The 17,128-nt window shown below is 36.8% G+C and overlaps 1 protein-coding gene across 1 annotated transcript in view; it reads right to left on the reverse strand.

The window, feature by feature from the left end:
- Nucleotides 1-17,128, reverse strand: part of DERA (deoxyribose-phosphate aldolase) — a 129,542-nt gene that overhangs the window by 48,984 nt on the left and 63,430 nt on the right. The window contains exon 6 of the mRNA XM_036761980.1: nt 8,480-8,608. Coding sequence (XP_036617875.1) covers nt 8,480-8,608 — 129 coding nt within the window. The remainder of the gene's footprint in view (nt 1-8,479; nt 8,609-17,128) is intronic.

Consider the following 17,128-nt stretch of genomic DNA (forward strand, 5'->3'; position numbering starts at 1 on the left):
GAAGTTAGGAAATGGAAGAGATATATAAGAGTAGGGACCAATTAGACTCTGAGTCAATGCATCCAAGTAATACACTGGAGAAACAAACAAGAGTGATCTGCTCCCTCAAAAACTGGAAGAAAGAATTCTAGTTAGAACTAGCACTGAAAATAGTAAATTGAGATCCAAAGACATAATTCTCATATAGCTAGGTTGAGAAGTTTTTAGGTCTAGAAAAAATTGGAATTAGGTCACTATTCAGGGAAAATCAGAACTTGAAGATTTAATGATCAAACTAAACATTGCTTAATTCTGTAATTAACTACCAGTATAATTAGCTATCTCCATATAATTTCTAATGCATTAAATCCTCACATTTTCCTCTCAATACAGCTCGATAAACAATTGTGATGTTGTTCAAGTAGTTTTGATACATTCATTAATTCTGTTGCTATTTTAATGCTAAGTAGATTTTATTAAATTAAATGCAAGAAAATGCAGAGCACTGTAATAAGAAGCATAGATATGACATAGGTCCTGTCTTCATGAAGCTTATAATTTAATGGAGTTGAGGTAATGAAAGGAAAATTACACAAATAACTACTATAAACAGAATGAGATAAGGGAAAAGTACAGGTCTAGGCAAAGAGCTAAGAGAAATTTGAGGAAGGAGAGGTCACTTCTACCTAGGAAAGGATTTGGTAGATGAGGGAGCAGGGAAGGGCATGGAAAGAGGTCAGGAAAAGATTCGTGGAAGAGGTAGAATTTGAATTGGGGAAGATGGAAGATGGAAGAAAAAGACAAAGACGACAAAAAAGATGAAGACGAAGACGAAGAAGAAGAGGAAGAAGAAGAAGAAGAAAGTTTAAGCAAAAGCGAAAGTTTAAGCAAAGCCTTAGAGTTTGGGGGCAAATTACCATTAAAACTTGTAATACAGGAGAGGAAAGCCACTCCTAAAGTGACGTATATAAATTAGTGTCATTCTCTAAGTTCATAAGATTTTTCTTAAAATGGAGAACTGATATAGTTCTGTGTTTTTTATTTCCTATATTTAGTGGCAAATGCTTCTCTTTTTTGTGGTCGTTCTGGGTGGCACAGTAGATAGAGAGCTACATTTGGAATCAGGAAGACCTAAGTTAGAATCCTGACTTAGAAAATCACTTGCTATGTGACCTGGACAAGTCACTTAATTTCTATTTGCCTATTTTCTCATCTGTAAAGTGGCATAATAATAGCATCCATCTCCCTGGGTTGTTGTGAGGATCAAATGAGATAATATTTGGAAATCTTAAAGCACTATATAAATCTTAGCTCTTTTTTTATTACTAAATCAACATCTGCACTAGGAAAGGAAAAAGAGTGCTACACGCATAACAAATATCTCAATGGAATTGACTCAAGATACTAGATTTTTGAGTCAGAGGACCCAGGTTAAAATCTTGCCTCTCTTACCAACTACCCATGTGACTGGGCATAAGCCACCACACTTCTCCAGACTTCACTCTCCTCACCTGTGAAATGAAGGGGTTGGCCTAGATCACCTCTTGGCTCCCCGCCAGCTCAAAATCTATCATCTATACTCTTTATGGCCAAACAAGGAGGATGCTACAAATCTTTAAATCAATAGCAGATCAATTCATGGGGGAAAGGCCAGCAACAAAGATGACTTCCCAGCTCTCCCTTTTTATACATAAGAGGTCTCATCCCTCTCATGTGCTAGTGATGTTTCAACAGTTTTCCCCACTTCCCAGGAGCTCGAGGGCAGTGATTGCTGGGAAAAAAAGATGTTATATGCTACCAATATTCACAAATCTGAGCACTGGGGTCTTTGAGCATTATAATTGGGGGAGGGAAGAAATGGGCATCTAAATTTCATTTGAATATGTATGTTTGTGTGTAATTCTTTTTTCTTTTGAAGTGTAGATGTTGGTAATAATATTCATAAATGATAATGATGATAGATAGATAGATACATAGTAAGAGTCTGACTGATTTTGCAAATGGAGGGGGGGGGAGGAAGGAGGCTGGTTCTTTTGGCCATGGCTAGACTGAAGAATTTTCCCAGAGCCTGGGGTTTGTGCCTCTGAATAAGTGATCATTAGCTTATAAGGAACTTTATGAAAAAATAAAGAACAAAGATTCCATTAAGTCTGTTCATTGACTGAATTTCTAATTTAACCCTTAACTATCTAGATACATTTAATAGTATGCTCTGGGTGCAATAAACAGATTTAACTGTTTGAACAGGGATTTTGTTCAATACTTCCTATATTGGGGTATTTTTATATCTGTGGGATGGACCAGCAAGACTTACTGAAGGCTAGAATAAGCTATAACACTATGCATCCTGGATTTTAGGAGAATAGATTTCAAAGGGTGAAGAGGAAGGCTAGGTAGGATTCTATAGGCTAGAATTTTACAAGAGAAATAAACCTAGAAGGGAAGGAAAATTCTCAAGAATGAAATTCTGAAGACACAAAGAGAAACAATTCTAATGAAGAAGGAAAAAAGTTGTCTGCACACCAATGTAGACACACAGAGAAACTGCCAATGAATTTATTTTGCATGTATATATATATGTACACATACACACATATGTATATATACATACATGTCTATATGTATACATACACACAAATATATGCATGTCAAATGCATAGTATAACATGTTAAGAATAGTTTCAGAAGTCTCATGTTCAGAATGATCTGAGACTGGTGAGGGAAACTAAGGATAAAATAAAAGGGTTTTAGCGGGGAGAAGCAGTAATTAGGGAAAATTTAAAAAATAAAATTCACTGCACAAAAATCTCTGTGAGGATATGTGTATGTGTCTGTCTGTGTGTTTTTCTCTCTGAAGATGTCAATCTATTTCTATCTCTCTTCTGTGGGTTAATGGTCTTAGACAGAAAACAAAAATTTTCTCTCCTTATACCATGATCCAAAGGAACTCTTAATAAAGAGAAGGGAAAAAAACCAAGAGTTAGTAAAAGAATCAATCAATAACCACTTATTAAGTCCCTACTGTGTGTCAGATACTGTGCTGGTTACTGAGGATACAAATAGAAAAAAAACAAATTGTACTGTTAAGAAGAAAATACTGTTCAATTAAAGTAAAGCTAAGGCTCCACTCATGGGAGTTAAAAAGTGAATGATGAAAAGAACCCTCTGCTCTCCCCAGATGTGTGCTTATAGTCAGAAATATTAACACATTTGAGAAATTTGCGTTAAAGAATTTTTTCAGCAATTTTAAAAAAAATCACTAATCACTCCTGAATACCTCCTCCCTTGATTAAAAGAATATCTTTGGAAAAAATGACATGAAAAGTTTTAAGAGCTTTAATTTCTTTTCTAAAACTTATAATCTTGAATATTGAAAGATAAGAATAAAGTACAAGTCAAAAGAAATTTGCTTTTTAATTATGCATATAACTTATTCTTGCTTAAAATCCTAGTTAGACGCCCCACCTATCTGTTTGGTAGCAATGGTAAGTAACATTACAAACCCAGAGACAATTTGTATATTTTTTTCTTTTTATTAAAAAATAAACAGGAATGTTTTAATTATTCACTAGAATATTAACATAAAATCAGTATGGTAGCTGCTAGAATTCTATTAAAAAGCCTTATATGACATGGATGATATAAGCCCTTCCAAATTTCATTGACTATTCAGTGTCTCCTCTGTTTTCCCTGCCCAATTTAGCAGCATTCTAACTTAGGAAACTTATACTCAACATCCCAGTTGGTGATAATTTTTTTTTAAGTATAGGCTACAACAGTCATTTTAAGCAAAGCAAATTGGGACATCACCCATATAATCCAGACAAAGTAAAAACTTTTTCTAACCACCCCTCCTGAATTATTAAAAAAAATTGTTTTAATTTTAAAATTTCCTTTCTAAACTGAAAAAAAAAACCAGCTCTGTTTCTTCTCAAAAGCATTTAGTCAATAAACTAAAAATGTATCATGATAACTGTTAAGGCAACATCCTCAGGCTCTACACAAGGGAGAAGTGGTTGCTATGGGGAAAATGATAGAAACCTGGGTGGGGGGGAACCTGATCTTTGAAGTGGTATTATTGTAAGGAAGAATAATACGGCATGCCCCCTAGACTTGGGGAAAGTAGATTTCAGAAGGATAGGTAGGACATTTAGCTCAGGAGGAGTCTTCAAGAATGAATTCTGAAGGCAGTCTTAGAGGCAGTTCTGATAAGGGGGGAAAGAGAAGCTTTCTAAAGGGAGTGATATGGATTCACAGATAACTCAACAAGTAACAGATTTTTCTTTAATTCATAAAACATGGAAGCAAGGGCAAGTTAACCGAGGATAAACACAAAAGTGTGGCATGTCTCTATGAGAATAATTTTAGGAGTACTAAACCTTCAGAATGAATTGAAGCTGCTAAAGAAAGCTAAGGACAATAACAAATATGGTTTTTGTTTTGAATTTTAGCTTTCCTAGGGAAAGGAAGGGATTGCAGTAGAGCTTAGGGTGGATAAGACAGTGAAAGTTTTTGATAGAAAACTGTTAAGTTACTTCTATTTTCTCTGCCTCCTTTGAGAGTCATTTTAGCCTTCTAAGAGTGAAAGAATAGCTTATAGGAGGGTGATACCTAAAATAAGATGATAGTTAAGTGAGTACATAAGCTCATTTCAATGAGTACAAGTCACCTAGACTTTCAGCTCTATCTCTCTGTCTCTGAAGCCAGATCACAGATTCAGCCCTCAGAAGAGATGAGGGATGAGCCTACAGCTCGGTCACTCTGTCTCTCAAGAAGGATAAAGAATTGAGGCCACTGGTGAGTGACCAAGGTGAGATTTGCTGTCTGGGAGTTGGGGACTGAACTAATAACCCTGCCATTAAACCTTTAAAGCCTTCCAGCTAGCTCATAAAGGCTGAGACAAATAACTTTCTAGGGGAGCTCCACACAAGGACAAACCTACAGTTGTGTTGCCCAGACTCAAACCAGATACGAGAGACTGCAAAGCTCAGACCAAGAGAGCAGAAATCAGATCATTACCTAGATCAGACAACTTAGGGCCTGTTCAAATTTTGCAGCTTGACATTCTGAGCCACCCGTGCTGGAAGAACATAGCATTCAAAATCTGGAAAATACAACTCCAGGACCCCAGATAATAGAGATTAGGACCATACAAGGCCTTAACATTCTTTCCAGAAGTGTGCAGAGCCTGGCCCTAACACAAAGTCATAATTCAGGAATTAAGACTAGAAGAATGAGTAAATAAAATAAGATTCCTAACAAAAAGAGCTATTTTATGGAGACAGAAACTCCCAACACATAAACCCAGAAGAAGAGTAACTACAAATCATCTACAAGAAAAGTCTCAAGTTAAAGCACAGTAGTGTCATAGGGTCAACCTGAACACCTAGAAGAAATGAAGATATTTTTAGAGAGGTAAAAGTAATCTTATAAATGAAATAAGAGTTCTGGCAGAAAGCCTTAGAAAGAAAATGTTAAAACAAAGTCAAAATACTGAAAAAAAAGAGAGAAAAATTGGAAGGTATCTCATTTCAAGAACAACTGACCTGGTCAAAGAGAAATAATTTAAGAGTAAGTAGACTACATAAAAGGTATGACAAAAAAAGAGCCCAGCTATCATATTTCAAGAAATCATGAATAAAAACTGTCCAGATCTATTAGAACCAGATGAATGACAAAATGAAATAGAATCTGCCTATCATCTCCTGAAAGAAACTACAAAATGAAAACTCCCAGGAGCATTACAGTCAAACTCTAGAGCTTCTAGGCCAAAGAAAACATACTGTAAGCAGCCAGAAAGCTACCTGGTTCAAACAAACTACATATATCCTAAGTCACTATTGATGACGTCCGGAAGATCATGAAGATTAGAAGAGGTATGGCATGACTGAAAAATAAATTATTTTTTAATGGAGGGGAATAAATTATGTAAGTTAGAGGCTGGTAAGTTTGAGTGATTCTTAACAAAAATTCAGATCGTTTTTTAAGTAATGGTTAGTGGACATCAAGAAAAGGAAGCAGTGATCATTTCCACATGGCCTTAGATATTTGGTAACTATGACAGATTAACCTGATTTCTTTCTCTCTCCCTCTCTCTCTCTCTCTCTCTCTCTCTCTCTCTCTCTCTCTCTCTCTCCAGATTACTATATTACAGATCAATGTAATCAATTCCATCCAATTCCTTCAATTCCTTTTAGAATCACTAGCTCTTTTCAAGGTTCAGAGCAAGTGCTACCTCTTATGTGAAGCCTTTCCAGATTCCTCCCAGCACTATGTATCTCTTTTGTATATATCCACTATGGGAACTAAGCTGTGAAAGTACATTTTTTCTTTTAATTTAGTTATGCCTTTTGTTTTTATATTACATTTACTTCTGAATATGTGTATTTTTGAGTTTGTGTGTATGTGTATGTGTGTGTGTGTGTGTGTGTGTATACGCACACACCAGAGGTGATATGGAGGTGTAAGTATACCAGGGAAACTGGTGTATGGAGACAGGGAAGAGATTTTCCTAATGGTAATGTGCAGTTATGGAGAGATTAAAAACTTACATACTCTTAAAAAAGCCCAGAAAGATGTGGAGAAATGGGAAAGTACTGGCCTTTAATAGGTGGAGGTGATATCATTGTATTGGAGACAAGGATGTTTGCGCTATGATCCATCTTTGTACCTTTTGACCAGCTGATCATGGACCCTATGAGGTTATGTCATGGCTTCCTGGGGACAGCAGGCCCACCAATCTGGAAACCACAATTCTAAAATAATGACAATTAGAGGTACTATGTCTGCATAAGGCATCAAACACTAGCCATGTGACTTTGGGGAGGTCACTTAACCTCTGTGTGCCTCAGTTTCCTCATCTGTAAAATAGGTTTAGACTCAGTAGTTTCAAAGGTTCCTTCCAGCTCTCAATCTATGAATATAGGAATAATATGATTGGCATGTTCTCACTGCATGAGTGGAATATGGGGTATGCCTGCACAGCAATAAAACAAAATCCACTTCAATGATTCCTCACTAAGGAGGTTAAGTCATTTGCCCAGGATCACACAGCCATTGTATCAATTGACATGCATTTTTTAAGCACTTGCTATATTCCAGGCATTTTGTTAAGTATACAAAGTATATACAAAGACAGGCAAAAGTAGAACCAAGCCTCAAAGAAGCACACATTCTAACATAGGAGGAAGGGAGAGGACAACACACACATGACCAGATACATATAAGATATATAGAGAGTAGATGAAAGTTAATACAGGGGGAGTTACTAGAAACTGGACAGACTGAAGAAAGGCCTCCTGTAAGTGGTAAGATTTGAGCTGAGTCTTGAGGACGTACGGGGAAAATGGCAGAAGTGAGGACACAGCATTCCAGCCCATAGAAAGATATGCACATGGGAGAGGAAATATCGTATTGGAAGAACTGCAACTGAGACAGTGCAACTGGATCATAGAGTATTTGGGAGGGAGTGTAATGGAGACTAGAAACGAAGAACAGGGCCAGGTTACAAAAGCTTTAAATGTCAAACAGCAGAGTATTCAGAGGCTAAGTCTAGGTCTTCCGGGCTTTAAGCTCAGCTCAATCTACTACACCATGTTGTCTTAATATCTTAATCAACGAGCCATTCAACAAGCATTTACTAAGCATCTACTATGTGTTAATCACTGGGCCTGACAATATCTGTACTGAATTTGGAGCACCAAAATTAGTTTCATATATATTATTTCATTTGGTCCTCACAGCAACCCTAGGAGGTATGGAGGTCAGGTGTTCTAAGACCCATTCCCCAACTCCTCTGGCCTTTCCTTTGGAGATTTTCAGAGTTTCTGCTCTGAACAGTATAGACACAATAAATAGTCCTACATAGTAACTTCTACACCCCCAGTTCCACAAGCTATTCCCTAGACAGGTAGAATGTGGGTCTAGATGATTCTACCCTAAAGGTCAGGGGAAACTGAGCCAAGGGTCAAATCTAGTCCTTTGGCCAGTGATTATACTCTCCTGGTTTGGAATGGGAAGTACTATTGCCAACATTACCCAGGCCCACATTTGAATCAAAGGTAAGTAAAATATCACCATGAACTTTTTAGGATCCCTTAAAACAAAAAGCATGAGCCATCTCAAAGAGTGCAATTTTTTTAGCAATACCAAAAGTGCAAAATATAGGGGGGGAAAAAGAATAGGAAAGAGATAAAGTTCCTGCTTAACTTAAGCCGATGAAAAGCAAAATCAATGAGAAGCATGCAACACAATTCATGAACAAGAGCGCCATCTACTGTACATAAATAGCACTGCAAAGAAGTTACAGCTTCACAGTCAATAGAGATATTAAATGTAAAGTCAGTTTTTGACCATTGCACATTTCTACAAAAGTAGAAAATAAAATCTATTTCAAATGATTAGCACTTTCAGAGGATTCTGATAGGATATCACAAAGGATATCACAATCATTCTCCCTGACTGCTTTAATAACCAACAGCATTTAAGCACAATTGCTTACCTGCCATCATAGCTATCATGCTGGCTTTGTAGACATTAGTAAGGGAACCAAGCTCTCCTGTTGCCAGAATGGTTTTGAGGTGTGCGTCCCCACAGGCCTTGCGAAACTGACGGATCTCATCATACAAAGCTGTCGAGAGAAAAAATTTTGGCAGCTAAAACTCAGGCGGCTTGTCAGCAGTTTAGAGATAGTAGAGATTATTTAAATTTAAATAAAACATACTTATCATTTTTAATTGTGCAAAATTAATAATACCTATCACATGCAAAGAAAATCTGCTTTGGATCCCAAAATATAGGAGTCATTTTTTTCAGCTTTCAAGAAAAGTAAAAAGAAAAAGTAACATGTTGGCATAGAATGTTGGTTTGAATCTACAAAACATTCTTGAAAGATCCTCTGGAAAGACTTAAAGAGCTCAGTTGGCCAGGGTACTTTATAAGCCATATATGGGGCAGGCAGAAGCCCTGATAGCCAGTGACTTCAATTCTGAAGGAGAATAGAATTCTCCAGCTGGATTGGTGATAGTTGTGGCCAAAGAGTCTTCTGGTGAGCCCCACCACTGCCTCTACTAAGTGGAAAGTAGGCTTTCTTTTTTAAGTTATCGAGAGAGTCAAACACAATAGGACACAATTATGAATGTATTTCATGGCTGGGCTTTTTTAATCACAATCCAAAACAAACAAACAAAAAACCAAAAAACACCACCACTCTGTGATCAAATGGGCACATAGAACTTAATTAAACTAAATAATTGAACAATCGGTAACTTCTCATTTCGGAAATACTCCCTATATCTTATGAAAAGGTGAACATTTTAGTTATGAATTCCATAAATGATTTTCTGATTTTTTTTCTTTTCAGTAGACTGCTTTTTCTTTAAGTTGTAGAGTAGAACTGAAGGTTCATTATTTAGAAAGATATAATTTCTTTCTTTAACTACACAACTCAGACTAACTCAGGTACTAAATTAGCAAGTCTACAATCATTTATCAGGTTCCAACTATGCTCAGCACTGTATTAGGTACTGTGATGAATGGTGATGAAGCGAGAGACAAAATGGCCCTTGACTTTAAGGAACTTGAAACAAAGCCTCTTTAGGAGAGCATAATGGCAATATCCAGAGCAAACGGTTACTATATTTCTATATATTGCTTATCACAAGCTTAGAAATGTTTGACCTGAGACTCCTCTTATTAAATGACATTAACTAAAACACTAAAAAAATTTCTTTGATTCTTGAAAATAGCCATTTCCCAAAGACCAACATCTTAAAAAATATATACAGCATATTTCCAATATACCCCCACGGAAATTCAGTAAGTGCTTATTGACTAACAGTTGACTACAGAAGCATTATCAGTCACCAAGTGTTTCAGCATGCTGCCTAGACATTATAATGATGGGTATCTTGGCAACTAGATGGATAATATATCCCAATCAGAGATTAAATGGATGAAATGTAACCTAGTCAATCTCAAATCATAATATCCATTAACATTTTCAACTGTAACTTTCTTTCAATATAAATGAGCAAAATGATGGAAAAACTAATGGCCTATTTTCTTCTACATTAGTGGGAAAGGAGAGAAGCAGGATGTAGATTTATTATAATTGCTACTGAACTGTATATGTAGAGGAAATTACAAATGAAGTAATAAGTTCAAGAGATTCCCATTCCTAAAAAATTCTTCATGAGAAGTAATTGCTCAACAGAATGAACAATCTCCTGAAATTTCAAAGTATCATTCTTCAAAAGGTCCAAGTGCCTTATGTATACTATTTGAACATCATGATAAGCTATCATTTCTATTTTATAAATGAGAAAACCGAAACACAGAAAGGTGACTTGGCCAAGGTCTCATCTCTGGACGGTAGCAGAACAGAAATCAGAACTCAGGTTTCCAAGATACTGAATAAAACCTTATTGCTAAATTATAGGATGCCTCTATTCCAAAAATGTACGTATATGTGCACATACAACTCTCACAGAATAATATCTATCTTTACAATCACATTTTTTAAAGTAGCATCCCACACTAGTAAGAGAGCTAGGTTTCTTCTGGAAATTTAAAAAATAGGACAAAACAAAAAAAAGTTTGGGTTGTTATATAGATCATAAAAAATTATTTGGGCAAACAAATATACAGAACATTTTATGATATTTATCTATCTTCCAGATGAGTACAGAATAGGAAAAACATGCTAAAAGGAAAAGGACCACAACAGAAGTCAGGAGACCTAGGGCCCAGTCCCAGACCTGCCACTAATTAAATGATATGACTTCTAAAAAAAAAAAGACAAATTCTCTGTCCCTTAGTTTCTTCCTCTGTAAAATGAAGGGACTGGAGAAAAAAACTGATAAGGTTCTTTTACTTATTCAAGAGAGTATGATTTTAAGAATTAATTCAAAAGTGATTTTTCATGATTGGCAAAATCCTTCATAGTTTATTCACTGGGACCCACTCTGACATACACAATAGATATGATAAAACTTCAATGAATGCAAGATGTTCAAATTTACTGCAGAAAATGCTCACAAGCACCTCTTGTTGCCAACCTGAAAAGAAAATCTTGCCAGTAACAAGATAAATTAGAAGGCTACTGACGATGACTGACAAATGAAAATGAAATTCCAACACAAGGGTTATAAATAATTTAGGATATGTACCTAATGTAAAATTAAGCAAGAGTGATGTAAAAAAACTGAGAAATGTCTAGGATATAGATGATGCTTAGAAATAAAATCTTGCAATAGATGTTTGAATGTGTGTGTGTGTTATTGACACAGCTTCTCTTATTGAAAACCAAAGATATATCTTCTTAAAATCCTGTCTACACACACACACACACACTTTTTCAGGGTGTGGAAACAGTGAGATTCTGGCTCTGCCAATTACTACCTGTTTGACCTTGGGAAAGTCACTGAATGTAGTGAATTTACAGCAGTGACCTCTTCCCATAAGACTTTTAGGATCAAACAGTTTTTTGCAAGGAAGTAGAAAAACCACATCCCATTCCTCAGTGAACTCAAATGAAAACTGGCAAAACAAAAAGTCAGTAGAGAAGACACTGGAAAAAGACAAGCTGGGCTTGTAAAGAACTGCAAGCGTAGTAGATGATGGCCATATTTCTTCTTTACCAAGTCCAAACCCCTCACCATGCCATTGCCCCAATAAGAAGTAAGTGTCACTGTCCTCCCAAGTTTGGGAGTTGTCCATTCGGGGTTCAGACACAAAGAAATTTATTGTTGAAGAGACTGCTCCTGTCCTTTTGTTTTCATGCACTGCTTTGGTTAGTTGGTCCAGTAATAAATGATATTTTAGACCAGGGTTGTCCAACTTTAGGTTTTTATTGAAACAATAGACAATATATTTTGATTTGCCATTTTAGTGAGAGCTCTGCAGTAGCTTGGCTTCGTTTACTAAAGCATTTATGTAAATTTCTATGCTTGTAGGTGGGCCTCATAAATCACACTGCGGGCCACATTTTGGACAGCCCTATTTTAGACTACTGTGCCCCAACAGCCTTGTCTGGATTCTGAGAGGTTGCACCATGAGAGGGAATGTCCGTAATGAAAAAAAATAGTAGTCACGAAGACCTGGGTAGAGATCTTGCCTCAAACACTTGATGTGTGATCGTAAGCAGGTCCTTCAGTTCTCAGAATCTGTTTCTTCATGCACCTGCTGTGGGGATCAAGTGATAAGATGCCTAATGCGATCTGTAGGCCTTAAAGTGCTACATAAATATAAGCTAGCTCAGTCAGAGGAGGTATGGCTAGTTCTGTGCTAGTTAAAGCCACGGTCAGGAGAGTTTACTGGTGACCCACAGCTCATTTGACTGACGTGATAGGCCCTTTGTTCCCTTTTGTGGGTGGCTTGTGATTCTTGATGTGGAAAATTTCATAAATAGTATGTGTTTGTTTGGAAAGCCCAGCTACTGTGGGGACTAGACTTGGTGCAGGAAAGGTGGCACAGCAGACAGGGTGCTAGGCTGTGGAATCAGAAAGACTTGAGTTCACATCAACCTTCAGACACTAATTGGCTATGTGACCCTGGACAAGTTGCTTGATCACTATCTGCCTTAGTTTCCTCAACTGTAAAACTGAGATAATTGTACCTACCTCTTGGGTTGTTGTGAGGAGGAAATGAGTTAGTCATAACTTGTAAATTATTTCGCCCAGTGACTGGTGTATTTGTTTTTGTTCGGTCATTTTTCAGTCATGTCCAACTCTTCGTGACCTCATTTGGGGTTTTCTTGGCAAAGATGCTGAAGTAGTTTGCCATTTCCTTCTCCGGCTCATTTTACAGATGAGGAAACTGAGGCAAACAGGGTTAAGTGACTTGCCCAACATCACACAGCTTGTAAGTATCTGAGGCCAGATTTGAAATCAGGAAGATGAGTCTTCCTGACTCCAGGCCTGGCACTCCATCCACTGCACCACCTAGCTGCCCCTGCCTGGCACATAGTAGGTGCTCAATAAATACCTGTTACATCCCCTTCCCATTTGCTGAAGACTTAATTCTGCTAATAAAGGGCTTAGGAGGGAAGAAAGGAAGGAAGAGAAGGGAGGAATTGAAGGGTTGATGGAAGGAAGGGAAAGGAGGAAGGGGAGGAAGGAAGGGAGGAAAAGAAGGAAGGAGGGAGGAAAGGGAAAGGAAGGAATAATGTAAGGGAGGCAAAGAAGGAAGGGTATAGGAAGGAAGGAATGTAGGGAGGGTGGATGGGAGGGAGAGAAGGACAGAAGAGAGAAAGAGAGGAAAGAAGAAAGGAAGGAAGGAAAGAAGGAAAGGAAGAAGAGAGGGAAGGAGAGAAGGAGGGAGGAAAGGAGGAAGAGAAAGAGAGGAAGGGAGGGAGGAGAGAACGGGAGGAAAAAGGAAAGAGAGTCATCCAAACTTTACTTTGCAGAAAGTAGTAATCTATGACCTTATGAAAATGGGTGTGCTGGCAGTCTAAGGTACACTATATTATTGATGCTTAAACACTCTAATTATGAAATTTATCAAATAGGTATCTCCTTCCTTCCCCATCCCACCCCGCCCTTGACAACTCATTTAGAGTTACCCTAGCTTTCACCCACTGGCCCTTGGTTCCTAGGCAAGGAAAAATCAATGTCATTGAGTATTTTGGCTGTTTCATGGTTTTAACACCAGGTAGCCAATCAGTGTTCACTAACAGGTGGCAGAGAAGTTGGTCATCTTCAGAATGGTCTGGTGAGGGAGCATATAACAGTCAGAGCACAACATAGGAGTGAACACTGTACATCAGAATTAACCACCACTCGTATGGATTTGGATCTTCTATAGCATTATCTCCCCATGTCAGGCGGAAGGGAAAATCAAGGACTGCTTCTCTGTTCCTTTTTCTTTTCTTCCAGGTCCCTCTCAAAATAATGGAAAACTTCACTTGAAATATACTCACCCTCTACTGTTAGGGTTTCTTCAAAATTATTTAGATATGGAAACAAAGAACACTAGTTCTGATAGTCCTGGAAAACTATATTAGAAAAAAAAACTTTAATGGGGATTGGGGGTGGAAGGTGGCAGAAAGGGAGAAAGGATTAAATTAAGTAAGATCCTAAGAGTTTAAAGACTAGGTTTCTGATATAAAACCACATAATGAATTTACTTTTGTATTTCATACTATTCAAAAGAACTTCAGAAATAATTGTTTAAGAATAGGTTTAAGCAATTACTTTCTGAGTACCAGAAAGATGTTCAACAGTGCAAGAATGGCCTGAAAATAACACTTGAGATAATTGTACGTATGGTAAAACACAATATAAAAGTGTAGAGCAACCATTTATACTTAGAAGAGGCATGAAAATGTACCCCCCCCCCAATAGAGTTATCATCCACCAAGTCAACTAACAGTGCTATAGTTAATAATACAGGACTGAAAACTAAGAGAATTAAAACACCAGGAAACCTTGGGAGGGCCAACTAACATTGGAAAGCATGGATAACACTCAAAAAAGTCTTCACTGGCTAGAATATTGGGTTGAATCTATTATTATGATTTTTTTTACATGTGTGGTTCATGATTGGCGATTTCATTGTCATAAGGGTCTCCAAGGGTAGGAACTCCTTTCACCCAAGCAGATTAGAAACCAATAAGTTCAAAATCTTAGGAAAGTTGTCTGAGGCACTGAGTGGTCGAATGGATTCTAGTAAGTCATCACAGTTTTTAAGTGTCCGAGGTAGGATATGAACTTGGTATTTCTGACCCAAGGCTAAACCTCTATCCACAAAATTATGCTGCCTCTCAAGCTAAAATTTAATAGAGATCACTATAAAGTCTTACACTTGCGTTCAAAATAATCTGCTTTATGGGTATAAAGTAGGGGAGATAACTGTTTCTTTAGAAGGCACTAAGGCGTTTTAGGTGATTATAAGCTCAACATTAATAAACAATGTGATAAGACTAATTAAAAAAATCTAAGCTCCTTGTGGGCAGGGACTATTTTTGCTTTTTTTCTTTATATTCCCAGCTCTTAGCACAGTGCCTGGCACAAAATGCAAATTGAATGGCTAATTGATTCCTTAGACTTCTGTTTGGAAGCAGCACAGTGTCCAGAATTAGGAAGAGAACTGTACTGCTCCGGTCTTGTGATCAGACCACAAAAGTAACATGTTGAGATCTGGATGTCACATTTTAGGAAGAACTAAGGTAGAGAGCATTTGAACAAGAGCAAATAGGATGATGAAGGGCCTTGTGATCACATCATATTAAAACCAGTTGGAGAAACTGGGATGGTTTAGCTTGGAGAAAAGGAGAGAGGGAGGGAACAAACATTGATGAAATACTTAACCAGGCACTATACTTAGCACATTACAAGTATTCTCATTTGAGAAAACATAGGGGAGATATAATGGCTGTAGTCAAGTAGTTGGCAGAGTGAATAGAGAGCTGGCCTCAGAGATCTTAGCTCATGTGCTGCTGCTAGCACAGTCCTGGCTGTGTGACCCTGAACAAGTCACTTAACCTCCAGGTGTTTCTTTAGATAACATACTAAGACTATAAATTTCAGAGAAGGTAGAGGGAATGAAATAACAAGGCCTGTCTCTGTCACCATTAAACAAATTAGACAAAATAATAAATAAAACAATTCATTAGGAACATTAGAATCTCAAGGTAAATAATGAAAAAAAAGTAGAAACAAAAAGGACCTAGATCTTGAACCATAGTATAAAGCAGAATGATTTTTTAATGCCTAGAGAAAGTTAAAAAAGAAAGAAGTAGATTTGTTACAAATAACATAAGAAAGATTTAGACACAATCTAACATGGAAGTCTAAGTTTCAACAAACCCAAGAACACAAACTACTGCAAGAAAGACTCCTTATTCAACAATAATCAATGGGAAAATTTGGCAGAAAGTAGGTTTTGACCAGCATCTTACACTATATATTACTAATCACCAAATGGATTTGCAACCTCAATATAAAAGAATCATATCATTAAAATAAAAAAATGAGGAAAACAGAAGATATCTTTCACAAGTAGGACTATATGGAAGCTCTTACTCAGAAAAGAACAGAGGTAATTATAAAAGATAAAAAATTCTGATTGCATAAAAATGTAAGGCTTTTGCACAAACAAAATCAATGCAGCTAAAACAAGAAAAGATGCTGTTGCATGGTTAAAATGTTCGCATAAAATATTTCTGATAAAAGTTAGCCATCTAAGACAGAAAACAGACAAATAAATACAATCAATCTTCAACTTTCAGGGAGGTAACATTTGTAGAAAATAAATAATATAAATTTTTTTAAAAATGACTGTTGATACATTAAGTTTATAAGAAGTTGGGAGTTAGGTTCTCATGATGACCAAAAACTACAATCTTTCACTACAGACTGCTGAAAATACACTTTTCTGCATGTGATTCTTTATAACAAAACATTCTGATAATATGTACTTTTCCTAACACAGTAACCATGAAATAGCCCATAAAATGCAATATACAAAATAAAATTGGTAATATGCAAAAATTTTTTCTCACTAGCAATTCCCTAGTATTCTGTGACTTTTTGTGCTAACATCTCAATTTTTTTTTTAAAAAACACCATTTATTTCAGATAATAGTAGATTATACTGCTTTAAACCTCTCTGTCAAGGAGAGGTCTTTTGGCTTAGAAAGTCATAGAAGGATTGTGAATGGACCTACAAGGAAGTAAATTTATTTACCCTTTATAACATTATTGGTAGCACTGATTTGATTATAATGCCAGAATTGGAAATTGGGGAGGGAGAGAAGGGTACCTGCATAGTAGATGTCAAGAAGATGACTACAGTAGAGTCTGAAACAAGGCAGTACAGGCCCCAGGATTAGTGTTCTGGAGCTAAAAGGATTAAGTCATCTAAGGTATGGTCTTTGGTCCAAAGACCATAAGTACAAAGGCAAATGATGAGAAGCCAACCAGGATATATAATTGTGGTTACATGCCAAAATTTGTTCAGTCATTCCTCAATCAATAGACATATACATTGTTAACAGATTTGCTTGGGGTTTTTTTGTCTCTTTTACTATCATTAAAAGGGCTACTACAAGTATTTTTCTATATGTGGACCTGTCATTGACTCTCTGGAATTATACACCCACTTGTGGGATCACTAGAACAAAGGGTATGTTACAACTTATGTGTATCTT

Source organism: Trichosurus vulpecula, chromosome 5, assembly GCF_011100635.1.
Source record: "Trichosurus vulpecula isolate mTriVul1 chromosome 5, mTriVul1.pri, whole genome shotgun sequence".
Lineage (NCBI taxonomy): Eukaryota > Metazoa > Chordata > Mammalia > Diprotodontia > Phalangeridae > Trichosurus > Trichosurus vulpecula.